At 39.4% G+C, this 19,890-nt stretch overlaps 1 protein-coding gene across 4 annotated transcripts in view; it reads left to right on the top strand.

Annotated features, from left to right (window-relative positions):
- The window catches only part of arid3a (AT rich interactive domain 3A (BRIGHT-like)), a 57,488-nt gene that overhangs the window by 28,848 nt on the left and 8,750 nt on the right, over positions 1–19,890 (top strand). For 3 of the 4 annotated variants that reach the window (XM_047375253.1, XM_047375254.1, XM_047375255.1), the window contains 5 exons: positions 14,351–14,423; positions 15,838–16,021; positions 17,289–17,536; positions 17,753–18,043; positions 19,068–19,157. In XM_047375253.1, the coding sequence (XP_047231209.1) occupies positions 14,351–14,423; positions 15,838–16,021; positions 17,289–17,536; positions 17,753–18,043; positions 19,068–19,157 (886 nt within the window). The remainder of the gene's footprint in view (positions 1–14,350; positions 14,424–15,837; positions 16,022–17,288; positions 17,537–17,752; positions 18,044–19,067; positions 19,158–19,890) is intronic. The other variant, XM_047375257.1, reaches the window with a different exon arrangement.

Below are 19,890 nucleotides of genomic sequence, written 5' to 3'. Positions count from 1 at the left end.
TCTCTCCCCCTGAAACATTTCTAGATATGTTATCATCATCTAGTTTGATAATTCTGTGCAATATTGTTGCATTTTAATGGCCAGATACTTTGCCTCCCCAAATACTTTAAATAAAATCTTTGTCAGGCCAGAAGCTATCCAGAGGCCATGCAGAGCCTTTGAAGTCTTGCATTTCTCTGTCTGCTTTAAACACCGGCAGCTGGGCAGATGGAGCCCAGATGGACAGTAAAGTAGAGACGTCTTTAAAAATTCATGGCACTCACCGTGGTCAGTTCAAATGGAGGGAGGGGGTTAGCATTAAACATTAAATTGCTCTGACCCACCCACCCACACACACACACAGGAGCAGCAGGGGGAGGGGGCTGTTAGTGACTACAGGAAGTGTAGCTGGAATAAGAGCCAATTGGGAGCGACACTTACTGGGATTGCCCCTCAGGTTTCCGCTGATACAGCTGTCTGATAAGTGCACATTGAAGTTATAATCCACTGTAGGGAAGCCTTTTGATCCACGAGTTCTTTTCATTTTGTAGGCTGCTTTCTTTGGTCTTTTAGGAACAATTTTCAATTAATGATGTTATTTTACCAAAACCAGTCATTGGAAAAGGGCCAGTTACCCTGGTCAAAACAGCAATGTCCGTCATACTGTTCCTACTGTTTAAAGTCCTTTTAATGAGACACGGCAATCCAGGGATGGTGCTGGTTACAACAATTATCAAGCTAGGTTTGTGTGACATTTACAAAAAACAAGACATTTTCTAGCTCTAATCCACACGAAAAAGATATCCTTTCCATAATGTATATTGTATCCAATGCCTCCAACCAGTTCCCACTCTTGGGTCTCTGTAGTCAAACATTTTTTTTGTAATAGCTGTCTTGTTTGCAACATATATTACCCTAAATGTGTTTATCCCTAGAATGCTTGTGTTTTGCTTGTTTAACCCAAATACAACATTTTAAATAAAAATATTCCCCAAAAATGTGAAAAAGATGTTCAGTTTACGAGCACCTCATGGTTTCCTTCATTTAGTGTCATAATAATGTTTAGCTCCATTTTAAGGTTTTAAAGTAACTGGTTTACAACTTTAATAGGGAGGGTTTGAATTACTGGGAGAATCTCATACTGCCCCATGTGGTCTGTTGTTTTAGTAACTGTAGGTCACTTTTCTTAATGCAATTGTCTCCCTAATGAGTTGCTTGTTAACTGTTAATGTTGTCAGATTTGTTATGGAAAGTGGTAAAAATGACCAAAATACCAGTATATCTTATTAAACTAAACAAACCAACCTTTCAACTTTTTTAGTTATGGAGTTACTGATTTGAGGTTGTCTCTTTAAATGTGGCTCACATTTTAAATAATATTTAGCTTTTCCTTCTTTCCATTTCCCTAGATTTTTCTCAAGAACAACAGAGGCATTTAAACGTTTATAAAGCATCTAATCTGGAGTCCCGATGGGTCATTTTAGTGTGCAGGGGTTGCAGTATTCAGCAGAGAGGGGATTTTTCATGTTGTCCCTCAAGAAACTTGAATTTAATAAAATGAAAGCACACAGATTTATGGGTCCTGTTAATATCTTCAATAAAAAAGGGGTTGAGGGAGGGAAAAGAAAGGGCTGAGTAAGCATGGGAAAACCTCTAAGAGGTTTCCTGTTTTAAGGGAAAGGAGCAGAGCAAGAGGGAAAACACTAGGTGTGACTAAGGCAACAGGAAGAAGTCCCTCACTTGGCATGATGCTTTGATTCGCAGCCAAGTAGAGCGTGTAATAAACGCTCATTTCAACTGCGAAGCACCGCAGAGCATTTGAAACGTGTCCAAGCCTGAGCCTGCTGCATGGGGCTGATGTCAGATTATGTACAGCCATGGGGATTCTGGAAACTGGCAAGCGCTCAATACGGACCAGGAGAGGGCTGGGGAAGGAATGTAAACAAAGATTGTGTAAAGGCTGGAGTTAACTCCTTCATTAGGTCTCTTTCTTGTACTTTTGCTTTCTGTTAGGCAGTGAGACCTTTACTTAGGCTCCCTCATATGCTTAAAGCTTCAGAATATGATAAGAAATTGTCAGAATGTGAGGACACTTCCTGTCCACATCCCAAAGATGTTTTTGTCAGGTTTAGTTCTGCCCATTACAGAACAGTCTCATTGTGAAGCCACCTCTTTGTTGATTTGAATGAATGCTCGGGCTCTCTGTGATACTGAAAAATGAAATCCCGTGCAGACACCTGAATGTTTGTGCCAAAAATCTGACTGATATTTTAAACTGTTCATGATTTCACCTAACTTGACGAAAAGCCTAGTTCCATCTGAAGAAAAGTAACATAGCAGCACAATGCTGCCACAACCATATTTCCCTGAGTTTATGGTGTTTTTTGGTGATGTTCAGTGTCATTTTTGCGCCAGTCTGACTTTTTGGAATTGTGGCCAAAAGGTCAATGTTGGTTTTACGACAAAGTTTTCGGTGACCTGGACGTGGTCTTTGGAAGACCAGGCTTCTATATTTTACTGCTACTCTTTAGGCCAAAGGTGCGAAAAATTTTTTACACATGCGGAACACAACAAGGTAAAAACCCAGAAATTTCTGCAGTTCCTTCAGTGGTACCATCAGGCACTTGGTAGCCTCTCTGACCAGATTTTATCTTGTCTTTATATTTATTATGTTATCAGATTTTAGCAATGCAGAAGTTGCTCCATATGCTCTCCAATTATTAATCTTTTAAATCTTGTGGCTGGCTAGTTGCGCCAACCGTATATCATCCTTGCATCACTCCCTCAACCCACATAGCTGACTTGCACTGATGCAAGTCAGCTGATGCTGGGCCTGTGACCGCCTCACTTGGCGAGTCAAGGGCCAAACAGAGGCAGACTGACCATTATTCCCCTTGCCCATCGGCCCTTTTATAAAAGATGGACTGCAAGTAAGCACGTTAAACCCATCTTAAAATGTTTTGTGAAAGAAGTTTTATTTTAAGGGTGTAAAAACCTTGGTACAATTTAGAATAGTCTCACGAAAGCCTGTCATTTTAAAAGACGTCAACGTCTTCCTTTCTGCAGCGATAATTCACGTCTTTCTTCATCGTTCTTTTTTGCCATATTTTAAATTTGCAAATGTAGCTTTTTTTTCTTTGTGCAAACACAGATACGAATGAGAAAGAGACAGTTCAAGTTATCGATAAACAAAGCCCTAAGTGACACCCCGTCATACAAAGACCCAGTGGTGTCCATTCGTGTGAACAAAAGCTGTGCTTTTTTTGCGCGTTTACATTCATATTCTTCTGAAAAGGTAGCAAATGTTGAAAGCTTTCTTTCACGAAGGAATCAATTAGGAAATAGGTCAAAGATGGATTAAGCTACTTTTCAAGGTCTGAGTTGCTTTTTGTCCAAGTGTGAAGAACAGCTAAAAAATAGATATACGTTTTTTGAAATGCGTTTCTAATAGTCTAAGGAGTCAATAGGTCGGAGAGGCCTCAAAGCAGGGCACCTTCTTTGTATCGTAAAAGCTTTGGTTAGTGCCCGGATCAATAATTGTCACATTTGGCCCCGGTGACATCACTCTGGCTAATCTCTCTTGTCTCTTTGATAATAAAAAAAACCTTATATGATCGTGTGGGCATAGCAGGAAGTCTGGGCTGAGTCTGCTAATGGCACAGATCCAAACAGTTTCTCCTGATATTGCACCAGTAAGAATTGATAATAGACTCTTCTCCCTGAAGATATTTCACCATGTCATAGCAAGAAGGCTGAGGTTATTCTTTATGAAATTTGTTAGATGGACAGATTTCAGATCTAATTAAACATGTTGCCTAAAAATTACCTGCAGTGATAAGTATGCATGTTGCAGTGAATAAGATCCATCGTATTTAAGGGACTTGTAAACACAGTGAAAGTTATTGTGCCTTTGTACAAACAGGATCAGGCTTGCTTACAAACATGGATGCACTGTGTATGTTTCAAACTCTTCTAAAAGTCAGATGCATAAATGTTTAAACAGGAAGATGGATTCCTCTGCCGTGTAGCAAAGAAAAACTCAGAGGTTGCTTTAGGTCAGATTTCCGTTTGTCTACATATTGCAGTTCCCTCTCTGCTGAGCCCCATGGACAGCCTCTGCCCCGCGCGAGTCTGGGTGGGCCAGATCTGTTTTGAAGGTCGCTGCTGTGAACCAGTAGACCCACCGGCCTGTCCATCCATCACTTGGGTTGGAAAGAGAGGCACCCAATCTGTTGCCGATCGCAGCAGACAAACCATGTCTAGTTCCCCCTGACATTAACCCTTTAAACGTTTTTGTAACCACTGTTAAGTGCCGTTTAAAAACCTTCTGAAACTTCATCTACTCTGTTATCTCTGACTCCATCTGTCTGCATTCAGACAATCATTATCACGGCATCTGCGGTGGCGCTGAATAAATACTTTCAGCTTCACCCTGCCTCATTAGATGATTATCTGGGTCAGATACTTTCTGGGGAGGGCAGGCTTATAACATACACGTTTTATATATCAAGTAACTTCATTTGTTACATGTTGCAGGAACCCTCACATCAAGTAACCGTTACTGTGTGTGAAATCACACATTGCTGTGATCTTAAATTGGTGCTACACCCACTGCCCCTCCTGTGTCTGTTGAGCCACGCCTCACCCAGTTTGGGCATCGATCACTGTGATCCTACTCATTAGCAGTGCAGTTAGGAACATACAATAAACTTTCCGGATTCTGGGGAAACGAGGGAAACGAGCACCTTTCACACTTATTAACACATCTGGTAAAGACACGTATAATTTGAGACAGTCTAGATTTTGATTTGATTTGAAGTTCTCTGACAATGATAACGCCATGAAGAAACTCGCTTTTTAACGCAACCCTGAAATCCCAGCTTAGAAATCCTTAGGCTCAATACAAAAACTGAGATGTTTCTTATAGCATCACACTTTGTAAAGAAAGGGGGATTTTCACACCTATTTCACCTGTTGTTTCTTTTTTCTTTTTTGTTTTAAATAACATATTTTTTTACAGTTTATGTTTCGGTCTACTTAAAGTGAAAGAGACATGCTAAACAAGTCTGCTTATTATCAACCTTGAAGAAATGTTGGCCTCATGCTATTTATAAATCTCTTGGTTTGGTTTGGTGTTGTGTCATCAATGGCACATTCCAAAATGTGGTTTTTTTTTTTGCAAGCTATAACAATTGCATCAGTTTCATTCTTGCTCTACTCTTCTTACTTGCTTAACCTTTGTGCCAATTTTGCGGGCAAATGTGTGGGTCACTGATAAGGCGGCCTCAGTTAAAGGCAGTCATTGCGGAGTCTGCTAGTGTTGACAAAGCCGCTGACTCTTCTTCCTCTGTTGATGCAGTTTAATTCGCAGGGTCAGGCAATCACTCATGATTATGATGTCTTTGATCCTGCTTGTCGAAAAGGCAATATCCAGAGCCCCAGAAGTGTGCCAGATCTGTTTTTGCTGCTAATTGTGCCGGTGGGGGGGATAGGAATCAGGTAGGAGCTTAAAGAAGACAAAGATAGATTATTGGAGACATGTCAGTTTATTCTTAATTGTGTGGCTGCCTCCTCTGTCAAGTTGTTTTCCGTTTCAAAACAAGGGAAAGAAGGAAGACTAAATTCTTTTTAAGTTTCCCTAAATCATGTTTATACAGGTGCGTTCCAGTAAATTCCACTATCAATGAAAAGTTTGTTTATTTCAGTAATTCAGTTGAAAAGTGATACTCCTATATTTTGTAGATTGATTAAACACAGAGTGATATGTTCCTTTTTTCTGTTAATATTGATAATAGTGGATTGTACCTAATTGTTATGGGCTGTTTAGGGGAGGTAAGGCCACAACAAGACGATCGTTCATCCTCATCAGAACTCACGCTGCCACAACACACAGTTTTCAAGATGTTACATTACTTTTCAGAATTTAACACTGTAACTTCAAGGTGCACTCTTGCAAAAGAAAAGTAGCTGAAATATTGACCGAAATTACCTATTCAAAGCAAATAAACCAAATATCAACAACTTGCCTCCCTAATTAAGACAAACTGGGAGTAAAATAAAAGGCCATACATCCCTATGAACTCCTCAATATAAACACCTTTGAAGGTGTTTACAGGGGGTGTGGCCCTTTGAAATGAGCAGGATAGATGACAGCGGTCCACTGCAGCGTCATTTGTTTGTCTTCTGGGTCCATCAATTACTGAGAGGCACCTACACACTACAATTTACATATTAACAAAACAGCGGTCATAACAATTGAGTTTAGAATATTCATAAAACTAATTAGAAAAAGGGTTATGATACAGAAATGTCGTACAGCATATACTTTATCAGGCTCCTTTTGCTTTGCTTTGAATGAGCTTTGACCTCAGGCCTCTTTCTGGTTGTACTTACTTCTTGTGCAGCTTTTTCCTTCCACTCAACTTTCCATAATATATTCTTGGATACAGCACCCGGTAAACAGCCAGCTGTCTATTTCATAATTGTGTAGGCCATAGTAATGTTTCCGTTAATAAAAATCCTTTTACATGGGGCTTATATATTATCGGAATTTACTTGGAAACTAGATGTCCCATATTAATCAATGTGGAGCTAAAGAATTTATATAAAATGTCAATTTGAATTAATCTGTTGAATTTGTGAAATAAATTGACTTTTTGACAACATTCTAATTGTACTCACATCCTGCTTGTAGATCTTAACAGTTGGTCAGTGTGAAGAACTTTTAAACATCTGTGTTAAGTGTTAAATTTTATGTTTGTTTAAATGTTTCTTCCAACAGCGGTTAAAGACAGCGGTATTAAGTCTGTTGCTGTTCAAGAAGTCAGGCCTTTTCAGAAGCGCTTACACCTGTTGGCTGACATTCCTAAACATTTTCAGCTTGTAACGTTTCAAATATCTTTCAGCAATGAGTGCAAGAAATTGCTGCATGACTCATATGTTTTTATTTCCGTTTTCTTCCAATTAGAAGTAAAGCACCCAAGGAGCCAGCTGTTTTAACATTTATATGTGCAGTTACAATTATTCCTATTTGTCTTTAAACTCTTACCACACAATGTACTGCTGCGGGCCGCTTTCTGAAAAAAAATAAAGGAACCATCACATACTCAGGCAAATTGGTCCGCTTAGGTATCGACTGAAAAACTGTGTTGCAAAGCAAAGTCCTTGACTTCAAATAAAAGGGGAGGAAAGGGAAGGCCTCAGGAATTAATTTTTTCTTTTTCATGTGATTCTCTAGCAGAGGGAACAATACACTTTCTGGTCTCTTTATAAGGTAGAAGGTTGATCTCTCCGTCAGTAATTACTATACGGAGAAAGAGGAACAACAGCACTTAGTGCACTGTGTCCAAATCAAAAGTTAATGATCCAATTCTGATATCAACACAAAGGATTTTGCTGGTCTAGTTCCTTCTGAGCATGACGTGTGAAATGGGTGTATCGAAAAAATTAAAGAGCTTAATGTAATTGTTTTTTTTTTTTATCTTATTGTCTAAGTCGTGAAGCTTTTATTTTGGGATATCAGAGTAAAGGGGGCAATATATATTTGTTGAAGGGGTGTGAATACTTTAGCGGAAGAAGTTCGTTTTTGTTGTCGAATTTCTGAAACCCATTTGTTGTCATGTTTGGATGAAAACTGTTGACTGATTCATTAAGTATTGGCGGAAGCGCACATTCATGCATAAACATCTAAAGGACATCGGTAACAAAGAACCAACTTTATATGTTCCTCATTCATTTACATTTATCTACGTGACACACCGGTCTCTTTATTGTATAGAGAAGCACACGGAGGAGCATATTGCCCTTGGGTGTGAAACATTTCCACGCGATACCATTTTTTAGATTATTAGATTGTGAAGAGATCCTGTCTGACTTGTTGTGTTTGCTCTGTACATTAATGACAGTTGCAAAGGGGCTCTGGTCTGGAACAATGCAGGGTTTGAATATGGCTGATCATGTGCTTACACATCCCTCTTCAACCCATCCCCCTGTTCTCATTTCTCCACTGTCAGTTTGTGCATTGTAGCTCCTCAATAGGAGACATCCCACCTATCATATCATCTGCTTTTTTTTTTATCTTTAACATGACCGTTTAACTGACTTAATCTGATTTAGTCACGCCTAAACACAACCTATGGCGACAGCTGCAATTTTTCCATTCCACTCAAACGCGGCCATATTAACAAAAGAAGTTCATATGGATCTACTTCTTAGGAAAGAGCCATCTAAAGGATGTGGATTAATATAATGTTATGAAACTGGGTAAAAGGTGATTTGATCTCAGCTCAATATTTTAAATTAACATAGAGGAGGAGGGGGCACGGTGGATGGCAAAAACAGACCCAGAGGTTTCCACCTTGCAGCTACAAAATCGGATATTGCATAAAAAGAGCTTAAAAATAAGCTGTTCAACTCCTCCGACTTTTTAGCTCCTGGAGAACTACTAAGATTTATTTACATTAAAAACAACAGTATTTAGGTCAGACTTGTAAATGGACCTCAACAGACTCACAACTGTGTATGTTGGCCTTTACATGAGGTGATCAGCAGGTGTAAGGGAGCGTGTAGGTGATACCCGGGTCTTCTCTCAGCTTTGGTTTTCTGTTGCAGAGGCTTCATTGTGTGCTACGTGACACTGGTGCCAGCACCACTGACAGCCATTTGCATTAATGGTTGAGTGACCCTCCCCCAAACTCTCTCTCTCTCACACACACACACACACACACACACACACATTTTGTTACCTGCTGCTGCCTCTGAGGCCGTAAAGGCTGCTCTTTGGTTACTGATTGTTTGCAGTATAAGGCCTGTTTATAATTTATCTGCAGACGTTCAGTCGCTGACCTACATACACTCCCAAAACTATCAGACAACAGACACTGAATGATTATTTATCAGAAGTTGTGAAATCTGAAGTCTGGCTGGATTAATTTTGCTCTGTCATCATAACACATATCTGCTGTTGGTTGTAATTTTGAGTTGATCTATTTAACTTCTCACCAGATCATGTGATTTAGGGTCTTTATCTATGTTTTTGTGAAGTAAAGGTTAAAAGCATAAAACAGTTTTTTGTTTTTTTGTCTTTAGCCTCTGTTGTTGGGGATTGTTGAGGTGTGTGAACCCTGTGTTACCAGTTGGCCCAGTTTCTTGCCGTTTATCTAGTTTCGTATTGTTTATCTGACAAGTAGAGCTTAAAACCAGAAGGCCTCCCTCCCACCCCGTCCCAGCTCACTTACTAGAGGCATGGAAAACCTATAGCAGCCACACCCGCGTCAGCCTGATAAAAGTCATGTTTGTAACATGGGTGGTAACAGCGGTAGTGAAGGTGAGGTGGTGGTGGTGGGGTTGCAATGTACACAAGGATTATATACCTGGGACTGGGAGAGGGCAGGAGACAAAGAGAGCAAAGCTGATAGGAGACAGAGGACAAATAGAGACACAACAAGAAGTTAAAAAGGAAAGCAGATACAGAAAGGTCAATAAAGACAGAAATATAACGTGAATGTGGGAAACTAACAATGCTATACAGCAAGGGGTGTGGATCCCAGAATCTTGATTGGCCGCTTTCTGTTGTTCATGTGTCACTCTCAGTACGACACCAACCCTCAACAACTGTCTTCATTTAGTTCAGTCCACAATGATCGCACATCTGCATCTCCTCCTCAAACTGCATTTTGACAACTTTATAAAGAGTTGTGCAGTTGCTGAGCGCTCCCCGCTTCGTTTTGTTTAAAAACACTGCTTGATTTCTATTTGCTAATTATAATACTTCCCTTTACCTGTTGCAGAGCACAGCCTTGCATCCCTTCAATGTTCTGCTTCAAGTTATTTTAAGAAGCCAAATTCACAGCCGCCCTCCCACGTTAGATTTGTATCGTGGGTAAACAATGTGGCTCCAGAGGTTATTTGTACAGGCATTAGTATGAGCTGTTTGAAATGCAGGCCAGAGTTGGTCTAGATTCTTTTGATCTGATTGAAATAAAAGCGGTGCTTGTTATTACTCTGCATGAATAGTGCGTGGAAATGTTAGGAAATAATTGTTTTTAACAAAATCACCAGCTGTAGAGCTATTGGCTCCCCTGATGGGAATACTTTGGATAAGGTTTATATCTGGGGACAATGATGACAAAAGAAGGTTGATATCCTGTCTGGTGAACCAGTTTTATGCTTTTACGTGATGTTTATCCTGTTTAAAGTCCCAGTGATGACCTCTTCCCATAGCATCACAAATCCTCTGCTGCACTTAACAATGGGTGAGGTGATTCAACAATGGGTGAGGTGCTTTTCCATGTGTTTAGCCATTTTTAGACCCATCTGGAATGTTTCAGTTGAAGTCTCAGTAGAGTTTAGCAAACTGCAAATTTGTTATACTTGGTCAGAAAATCCTTGGCAGAGACTTAAGGAGCCCAAAATATCACTCTTCAGTTGTCCAACAGGGGGTGGGGATGGGGGTTTGTTTACCCCTCTACCATCTTGCTCTCTGCATGGTGGCAAGACAAACCTGGGTCGTCCTCCAGCTTAGTGGCAAGTGTCTAAAATAAATGGCCCTCTATGTCATGTCATATTTGTACACCAATGAAACAAAAAGTCACGGATTGCTAATTGGAAGCTCCTAGCAGCTCTCATCAACTTAAATAAAGAAGTACAACATTTTGAAAACCTCCTGAGTTACATTTATGTTCCAGACTTGATTAAAATAAAATTACATTTTAATTGGCAAATTAAAGTTAGAAATTTTCCATATAAGATAATGCTGTAAAAATCACGCTGCAATAAAATTTCAAGTCTTTACTAGAACAGCGAACATTTTATTTCCTTGCTTGTAGGTGATGTTTCCGTCAGACTGAATTATTAATTTATTTGATCATTTTTCATGGCTGGTTCCCCCTGTGAAGGGCTGCGTGGCTGCTGTAGCCTCTTCCTGCAGTCATTGCATGGGTGTACCTCATCAGTTCTTCTAATTATAATATTTTTGGACTGTTATGTGATGCCGGTAACCTCAACAACACAGTGGTGCCCCAGATTGAGTCATGCACACACATATAATAATTATGGTTTTTGCTGAACAACTTCTGTCTTCTCTCATAAATATAACACCAGTTTAAAACCTCAATGTAAAATGCGTCAACAACTGATGTAAGGAGAATCTCTGAAGCTCTCCGAGACACACTTTCAAATTGAAATGTTGGAAACAAGACAATAGAACAGATCTGGAAGAAGTAACTGGAGGAAGTTGCTGTGCCCAAGCCTGTTATCCCTGAATGAGACCTGAAACTGAATATGCTTGATTAAGAATGGTACTGAGTGTCAACACAGTTCACACTTTACAAAGTGTAGCAGCCTTGTTGAGTGGACGAGGAAAGTGACGCTAATCAACACGCTGTCATTCAGTTACGCTTTTCATGTCTTTCAAAATAACAATCATCACATGGGAATCACACCTTTAACTGGTAACAATAACTGGATTGTCTGTGGAATATTAGTGTTGCTTGTGTTTCTTATCCTTTGTCACTACGTCCTGCGGATTAGAGGGAGTGGACTCCAACAGCACCACAAGGCAAATATTTATTGGTGTGATTAAGAGAGCGAGAGAGAGACTAAAAAAGGGACAGGGAGCAAATAAAGTAACATGGGGTGGGGGAGCTGGGTAAGTGGTAATTTCTAAGATTTATGGCGCGGCACTTCACAAAATGACTACATCCTGTAATTAACCCCCCCAGCAGGCTTGTACATTAGGTAGTATCCCCCCACCGCAACATCCACCCCAGCCCTCCTCTATCTCTTCCCCCCTCTCTCTTGACCACTAGATAATGAAATCCTACGGCAGCCTGGCGTCACTAATGACCACTGAATGCGACTTTAAGGGACGAATGTGGTGGTAAGAAATCTCAGCTGTCGCCATCTTATGACAGTCATTTCATTTTCATTTTCTCTGACAAGAAAATTAGCTTTTTCTCAAATAATTCTGTTTGCAGGAAAGACCGACTCATTCTCCTTGAGCAAATTTCACTGAAATAATAAATAAGGACATTTATTCTGCTTGAGGCACACAGAGGCTTGTAATTGCTGTTGCATGAGAAAATTAACTCAGAACTTAATTGAGTTTGATGAGATATTTTGTGTTTGTCGCTCCAACTCACAGCCTTTAGATTATTTACCTTTAATTTCCTGTAAATAATTGAACCAAAGAACTGTAAAAGTCTGAATTTCCAGAGTCATAATGTTCTGCTTCTATTTTGTCTCCATCCAGTTCACCAGTTCTTTTTCTTAAACTAAAATCCAACAAGAGCTATTCTACTATCATGCAAAACAGAAAGCTTTTGTCCTTTTCGCCTATTTGTGTCAGCGCCGAGCTGAGGTGAGTGATTTCCTGAAGTGATATCAAACGCTCTTGGTTGGAAAGTGCATCATGAGGCTTTGCAGTGGCTTTACTGCTCGCTGTGGGCTGTGCTGATGCCTGTCTAGTAATAATATGCTCAGGTTTTATTCTCTGTGGTTTTGTACGGTGGTGCTAAGTTGCACATTGTGTTTCACAACCGGTTATTTTCAATACAACATTATGAAACTCTGTGACCTTGATCGAAGTGTGATCTTGTTGGTGGTGAATAATCAATGTAGGGTTGTCGCTGCTATCCTTTGCTGGAGTGTGAATATAGTCACGCTTTTACAAGAGAGGATAAATGTTTGCATTGTGTGTGTGTGTGTGTGTGTGTGTGTCTGTGTGTGTGTGTGTGTGTGTGTGTCTGTCTGTGGCATAAATAGAGAGACCTCTAACAAGATATTTCACTATCAGTGCAAATGAAAAAAAAAAACAACCACAGTCTCAATGGGCCCACTGTACTTCCCCCCAGTGTGGGCGCCTCACTTTTGCTGCTTACTTTCGCTGACTTTCCGGAGCCCGGGGTCCTGCCAGCAGCTGGACCCACATCAGGATCTCATCAATCAACCCTGGTTCACTGCATTTCTTAATTTTCCATCTCTGACACTGCCCCCCTTATCTCCTAAATTTCTTTTGTTCTTTGTTTTGATATCAGGACATATATCATAATTGCTACAGCTTTTGTATTTGTAACTGATTTCATACTCTTTGCTCACAGTAGTTACATTAACTTCCATGACCAAAACTGAGAAATATTTAAAAAAGTGTGAAAACAAAAAACTAAAACAAGGACAAAGGCAGCTGAGAATGGAGCTGGAAATTGCCCACGGAGGATGTTGCCTTGGGCTGCTGAGCTAATGCATATGTGCATAGCACCATAGCCACCACAGAACCAGAGTAATGATAGCAAAGTCCACCTGCTTAAATTTTAGTTCATGAAGTGAAGAAACTGAAAAAACTGGCTCACAACAAAGGGATTTTAAAGCTCTAATTTAAAACTCTTAAATTTTTTCTTAAATGTTTTCTTAAAAACGTTGCAATTTCTGCTCCAATTCTGACCAGCATTGTTACTGTTATGGCCGCAGATGTCAGCTTTCCCATTCCTCCAAACAACTTCGTCACCTCAGTGCTTTATTAGTGAGAGGTTCTATAATTGTGCAAGTGTTACTTTTCTACACATAATTACTCTGTTTTACTCATAAGAATTTAACCGTACCACAGTTAAATGTAGCTTTTTAAAAGTTCATCTGCAGTTAGTTTTCTCACAATATGTATCTTGGCCCTAAAAATCTCTTAAAGTGGAGATGTGTGGAAGAACGAGAAGTTAAAGTATCTGCTGTCAGATGTTTTCTCCTTTGTTTGTTTCATACATGGAGAAAAAAGTAAAACGCTGCCTCAAAAACCTTTTTGGTAAAAGGAAAGCATTTTTTCACTGATAAACTTTACGTTCAAAAATAACAGTTGCAGTCAAATCATGGTCTAGCTAACTCCATTTTTCTTTTTCTTTTTGACACCAATTAACAACCACTCCTCCATTCATCAGATACTTGTTAAAAAGCTATTTTATTCAAGAGAACAATGTGTTATCTGTCAAGAGACAACAAGAGTTACAAGCCTTCAGACGTTGCCGTTATGGTCGCAACGCCATCTTCCGTATGATAGCACCTTCATGTCTTAGTGGCTGTGGCTTGAATGGGTGTTTTTGTTTTAAAATTAATTATATTTTTTGAAAAATAATTTTAAAAACTTACCTAGATTTATTAGCGATTTGTGCTTTTAATATTTGTATTTTTTCTTGCTCTAAAATCTTACAATATATGTCCTTTACTGTAAAGTTGTCACTGTCATAAGATTATGGCTCCGATGGTGATAGAGAAAGAGTTGATAGAGGATTTTGTGATAGCAGGACATTCTGACCTGAATGTTTTATGACATCTAACATAAAAAGTCCAAGTTGCCGCTTCATTGTTTTTGTCCTCTCTGTTTTCACAGCTCTACGAACTAGATGGGGACCCCAAGAGAAAAGAGTTTCTCGATGACCTCTTCAGTTTCATGCAGAAAAGAGGTACGCAGCTGTGCATTTGTCTCTCTATTATATTATGACATCAAATCTCTCTGCTTTATTACCAGCATGTGCCGCAGGCAGCTTCTAATTAATATGTAGAGAGGATGATCACCTTCCCCTCCCTCCCTGTGATATATAACACAAGAAGGTCTTCTCCTTTTTCACTTGGCTGGGTGGGGTCTTTATTCATTTCAGAGGTGATTGCTTCATGGTCACATTGCAACTTGTCGTGACTGTATAAAAGCCTGAGAATGAACCGGCTTGTTTATCCAGTTCTAAGCACTGCTCCAACATTCATGCTTACATTCTCCTCGTTTGGACAGTTAATTTATTGTTGGTGTGTCTTTTCTTGTGTTGGGTGTCTAAAAGTGAAGCAGCTGTTTGAAATTGCTCTGCAGAGGCCCTGCTGGTATCACAGGTGGGCTCAGGGCCGGTATTATCATATCGGAGGGGGGAGTGAGGGGTATGGCTGACATACATTGGAGACAACAAACATGTGGCCACAACTCAACAACCAGAACGAGCTATTTACAGCGTCACCCACTGCTGGTGGGTGGATCTGCCAAGTCCGCTCTCTGAATCTCTGTGCGCCATCTGTAGGCCACACTGATAACTGATGCATTAGTTCTGACATTCAAATTAAATTATATTACAAACATAAATGTTTTTCCTTGATCACATAAAGCATAAAGCAACTTTTTATTAAAGTGTTTCATTTTATTTTTATGAATTAAAATAAAATAAATAAGCAGGTTGGTTTCATTCTTAAGGCATTTTTTAGATCTTCTGTTTTTAGTGAATTCTGTGAGATATTTATGCAACAATTACAAATTACAACATATGTCACATACACTACCAGTCAAAAGCTTTAGATGCACTTTCTCACTTAATGGTTCTTTTTCTTTTCATAACTATTTACAATGTAGATTCTCACCAAAGGCAACAAAACTACAAATGACCACACATGGAATTATATAGTAAATAAAAAGTGTGAATAACTCTAAACTAAACTCTAAACATTTTAATATTTTAGATTCTTCAAAACAGCCACCCTTTGCTCTGATTACTGTTTTGCTTTCTTAGCATTCTCCCCATGAGCTTCATGAGGTGTTCACCTGAAGAGGATCCTGTGTAGAAAATTGCAGTGATATTGCAACCCTGCTGCAGAGCCTAGACAGCGAGGATAGAGTGCAAAGATCAGCCCAGTGGAAGTTGGATATTAGGGCTTTGTTGCTTGATCTATTGTGAGGCTGATGAAAGACATTTTTTTAACATTACCTCCTACATGTTTCTGTTAATGGTTGCACAGTGTTTTAATCTGTTAACCTTTCTCCCCTGTGTGTGTGTGTGTGTGTGTGTGTGTGTGTGTGTGTGTGTGTGTGTGTGTGTGTGTGTGTGTGAATTGCTGAATCAGGAACACCTGTGAATCGTATACCCATCATGGCCAAGCAGGTCTTGGATCTGTACATGCTCTACAGGCTGGTGACAGAGAAGGGTGGCTTGGTGGAGGTCATCAACAAGAAACTGTGGAGGGAGATTACCAAGGGACTTAACCTGCCTACCTCAATCACCAGTGCAGCCTTCACCCTCCGCACACAGTCAGTACACATAACGAATGTTTTTCTGGTTTATCTCAGAGTTTCCTGCTTGTACTGTTGTGTTTGTAATGTTTGGATTCACCCTTCTAATGATGACAAATGTAGCTAAATCAACACAACTTTTTTTATGACTCAACATTACCTTTACTGTGAGAGCTTTAATCCTTTAATCCCTGTTCTGTTCAGTGTTTCACAGTGTTGGAGATGGTAGTGATCAAATGTCAACAACCACTTTGTTATACAAATTAACTCCTGTGTGTTGAAGTAATTTCCTGCAGTTGGTTCTGGCTGTTGGATGTCCTCATTCCCAGTTAGCATAAGATCAGATCAGATTTCATCCTAATCATTCTTACAGAAAGGAGATGTGTGTGTTCATGGTTGGGGCTGATATGTGTTTACGGTGCCTAGCTAAAATATTAATAACTCTTGAACTTGGTTGCATCCTGTCACAATACAACCTTAATGTGTTTTATTGGCATTTCATGTGATAAAACAACAAAACATGATGCATAAGTTTGAAGTGGAAGGAAAAAGATTTTTTTATTAAATAAAAGTCTGAAAAATGTGGCATGCTTTTGTATTCAGCACCCCCGAATCCATACATAAAGGGTTCCTACACAGCCTTCAAATGTCTGAAAAAGTCTGGGAGTTTCCGGATTTGTTTCTTTATTTTGTTCTCCAAAAAGTAAAAAAAACTAATTTATATGAACGTAAGTGCTTCTTATGGTGATTTATAACTAATTCACATTCATTGTCATTGGATTTTTGTCAAATTTAATGAGGTGTTGGTTTTTTTCTTCTAACTTATGTGGGTGTGTGTGTCTGTCTATTAATTAATGAAAAGTGAAAAAATGGTTTTAGGGAGAAAAAATAATAAACTAACTGTATAAACTCCTGGAATTAGTTGCTGAGTAAACCCACTGATAAATGCCCATTCAATTCTTGGTAAAAAGGGTCATTACGCTGCATTAGACCTTCTCAGATCAGACATGTGTGGCTTTAAATATCAAAAAAGCACTGAAACCTGTGATTTTTAATACATTTTTAACTTTTACAACAGAACAGATTTTTTTAAATGTACAAACTGAGCGTCTTTTCACTACTTTGTGTTGATCTTTAACATTAAATCTTAAAAAGTACATTAAACTTTGTGCTAATAAAAAAAGTAATGGGGTCTGAATGGCTGAAAGCTAAACCTTAATGTTTCACTGAACATTGCACACGTCTGTGTTATAAAATAGTCATTTACATCCACCATTAATTTCAGATACATGAAGTACCTGTACCCATATGAATGTGATAAGAGAGGTCTGAGCAACCCCAATGAGCTTCAGGCAGCCATCGACAGCAATCGACGAGAAGGTCGAAGACAGAGCTTCGGCAGCTCCCTCTTCACATATTCCCCCAACGGGACACCTACCATGCTGTCCTCATCAAAGGTCTCTACGCCCAGTGTGGGCTTGACGGTGGGCACCAACGGAGCCTCGATGACCTCCATGCAGAAGATTAAGAAAGGTACGAACGATCATTTATAAGAGGTATAGGAGGTAAAAGAAATGAGTGACTTATTTTCTACCCTAACAGCTACAAATACTGTTAAAAGTTGAGAGAAGTCCTTGAGACTGGTCTTTAAAAATCTAGCTTATGTAATTATGGATTGTCATAGCATATTACATAACATTTAGATGTACATTATTTTATCTGACGCCGAGTTTTACTCTGTCGGACCAGAAGAGGAGGGAGGCCAGCTGCTGCCGGGGGTCGGCATTCCTCGTCTGCCGGTTGGTCACTTGCCTGGCCACTCAGCGGCCGCCGTGCAGGCAGCTGCAGCCCAGGCGGCGATGGCAGCTCAGTTGGCGGCTTTGGAGCAGCTGAGGGACAAACTGGAGGCGGGCGAGCCCCCAGAGAAGAAGATGGCCCTGCCTGCAGAAGAGCACCACCGGCTGCTGCAAAGAGCTCTGCAACACAACCTGCTGGCCATGACTGCTCAGATACCGATGAACATCCGCATCAACAATCAAGGTAACAAACACAATATGCACACATTTTTCAAGTTTTCCCATGAGCTGAGCAACATAAATATAAACGTTTTGGGTCACACCACCAAATCAATGAATTCTGGTGTTCCAATCACTTCCAAGGCTGCAGGTGTGTTAGGTTTGGTGTGGAGAAACTTGACTGGCTTGCACAGAGTCATTGACCTCAACCTTTTTAAACACCTTTAGGATGAATAAGAGTGGAAGCTGCAATTTTGGTTTTCTCATCTAACTGTGAACACACTATTAAACCATGTGGAAGATGTTTACAGAATAGTTAAAGCTGCTATTGCTGGGAACGGGGGTTCATCAACACATTGGACCTTTTAAAGATTAAGTTAACGTACATGTAAAAGTAGACAGACAAATATTTTCGGCAATATAGTGTATGTATGTATGTATGTATATATGCATACATACATACATACATACATACACACTCATTCATTCATTCATTCATACATACATACACTGAAGTTCGGTTTATATGTGTACCTGTTTGTATTTTACTACAACACACCTTTGGTTCCCTTTCTCATCTTATGTGTATGATTTCTGGATTTCACCCATCTTCCCTCTTTGCAACAGTTACCATGTCTTGTGATCTCACCACAAACCGCAGCACCCAGCAGTAAGGGAAGAGCTAACAGCAGGCCTATATGTTGACCTGTTTAGCTTATAGGAGCAGCATGCATGCATACATGCTGTACATGTGTGTTTGTCTTTGTGGGAATTGTCTTGTGCAAGCAGCGTCTTTGATCTTATAGCGAAGGTTTGTCTCGGTTTCTGACTATCTGATGGAACACGCAAACGGTTTCTTAGTAAGCGATAAAACTGGTGACTTCAGAGAAATGTTCTTATAGAGATTTCTCTTTTCTAAAAAAAAATCAAACAAAAGGTGTGTTTGCCAAGATAGATAGTTGTGCACTCATTCTATGTTTTTGGTGAGATTTGTTTTACTGTTTGGACAAAAGACAAAACAAAACATGAAGCTGTTGTCTTCCTGACAGATGGGAGGCAAGAGTCAGCTCTGAACCTCACCACAAACGGCACAAACAGCATCAGCATGTCAGTGGAGCTCAATGGAGTGGTGTACACTGGTGAGTACCTCTGTGATGTCGTACAGGATGTACAGCTCATCACTTCCTTCCTTTGTGATTACCACCACTCATAATTTGATATTAATTCAGCAGAAAATTCTACGTTCGTTACTATTTATTCCCTTTTGTCTTCAAAATGCAGAAACAATCTGTTTCATGTTTTTTAACAGACACAAATACATAATTTCCTTTCTGCATATTATCAATTTATTATCCTTGTTAAACAAAATGTATTCTACTCTACAGACAAGAAATCAAAATGACCCCTCTTGCATAAAATTAAGGTCTAGTAGTCTTTATGCAAATGCTTACCATCCAGCAAATACGCCCACCTGATTAAACAAAGGCTTAACCTAAACCTTAAAAATAAGATTCAGCAACCGCACAACTTTATTTGTTGTGCTATGCATCTACTGTGGATGTTTATTTTATGTTAGAAATGTTCTATAAAATAGCTGTTAACACATCCACATATTTAATATGTCAAGGTTAATTTTTTTTATAAATAGCTATTGAATAAAAGACTGTACAACACCTCTCAGACAATACATTGATGCAAACCGTGATCTATAGAAAACTATCAAATGTGCTAATAATTAATGAAGTTAGAAAACACATTAATAGAGTGGCTTGCACAGTATCTTTGAAAATAATTAGTCTGATAGTATCTGGAAAGGGATTGTCTGATACAGTTAAAGCACAATGAAGGCTGTTGTTTTATTTAAAACTATAT

The sequence above is a fragment of the Girardinichthys multiradiatus genome, chromosome 9 (genome assembly GCF_021462225.1).
Source record: "Girardinichthys multiradiatus isolate DD_20200921_A chromosome 9, DD_fGirMul_XY1, whole genome shotgun sequence".
NCBI lineage: Eukaryota > Metazoa > Chordata > Actinopteri > Cyprinodontiformes > Goodeidae > Girardinichthys > Girardinichthys multiradiatus.
The sequence above is the reverse complement of the archived record's forward strand: the minus strand, read 5'-3'. Positions and strand labels throughout refer to the sequence as shown.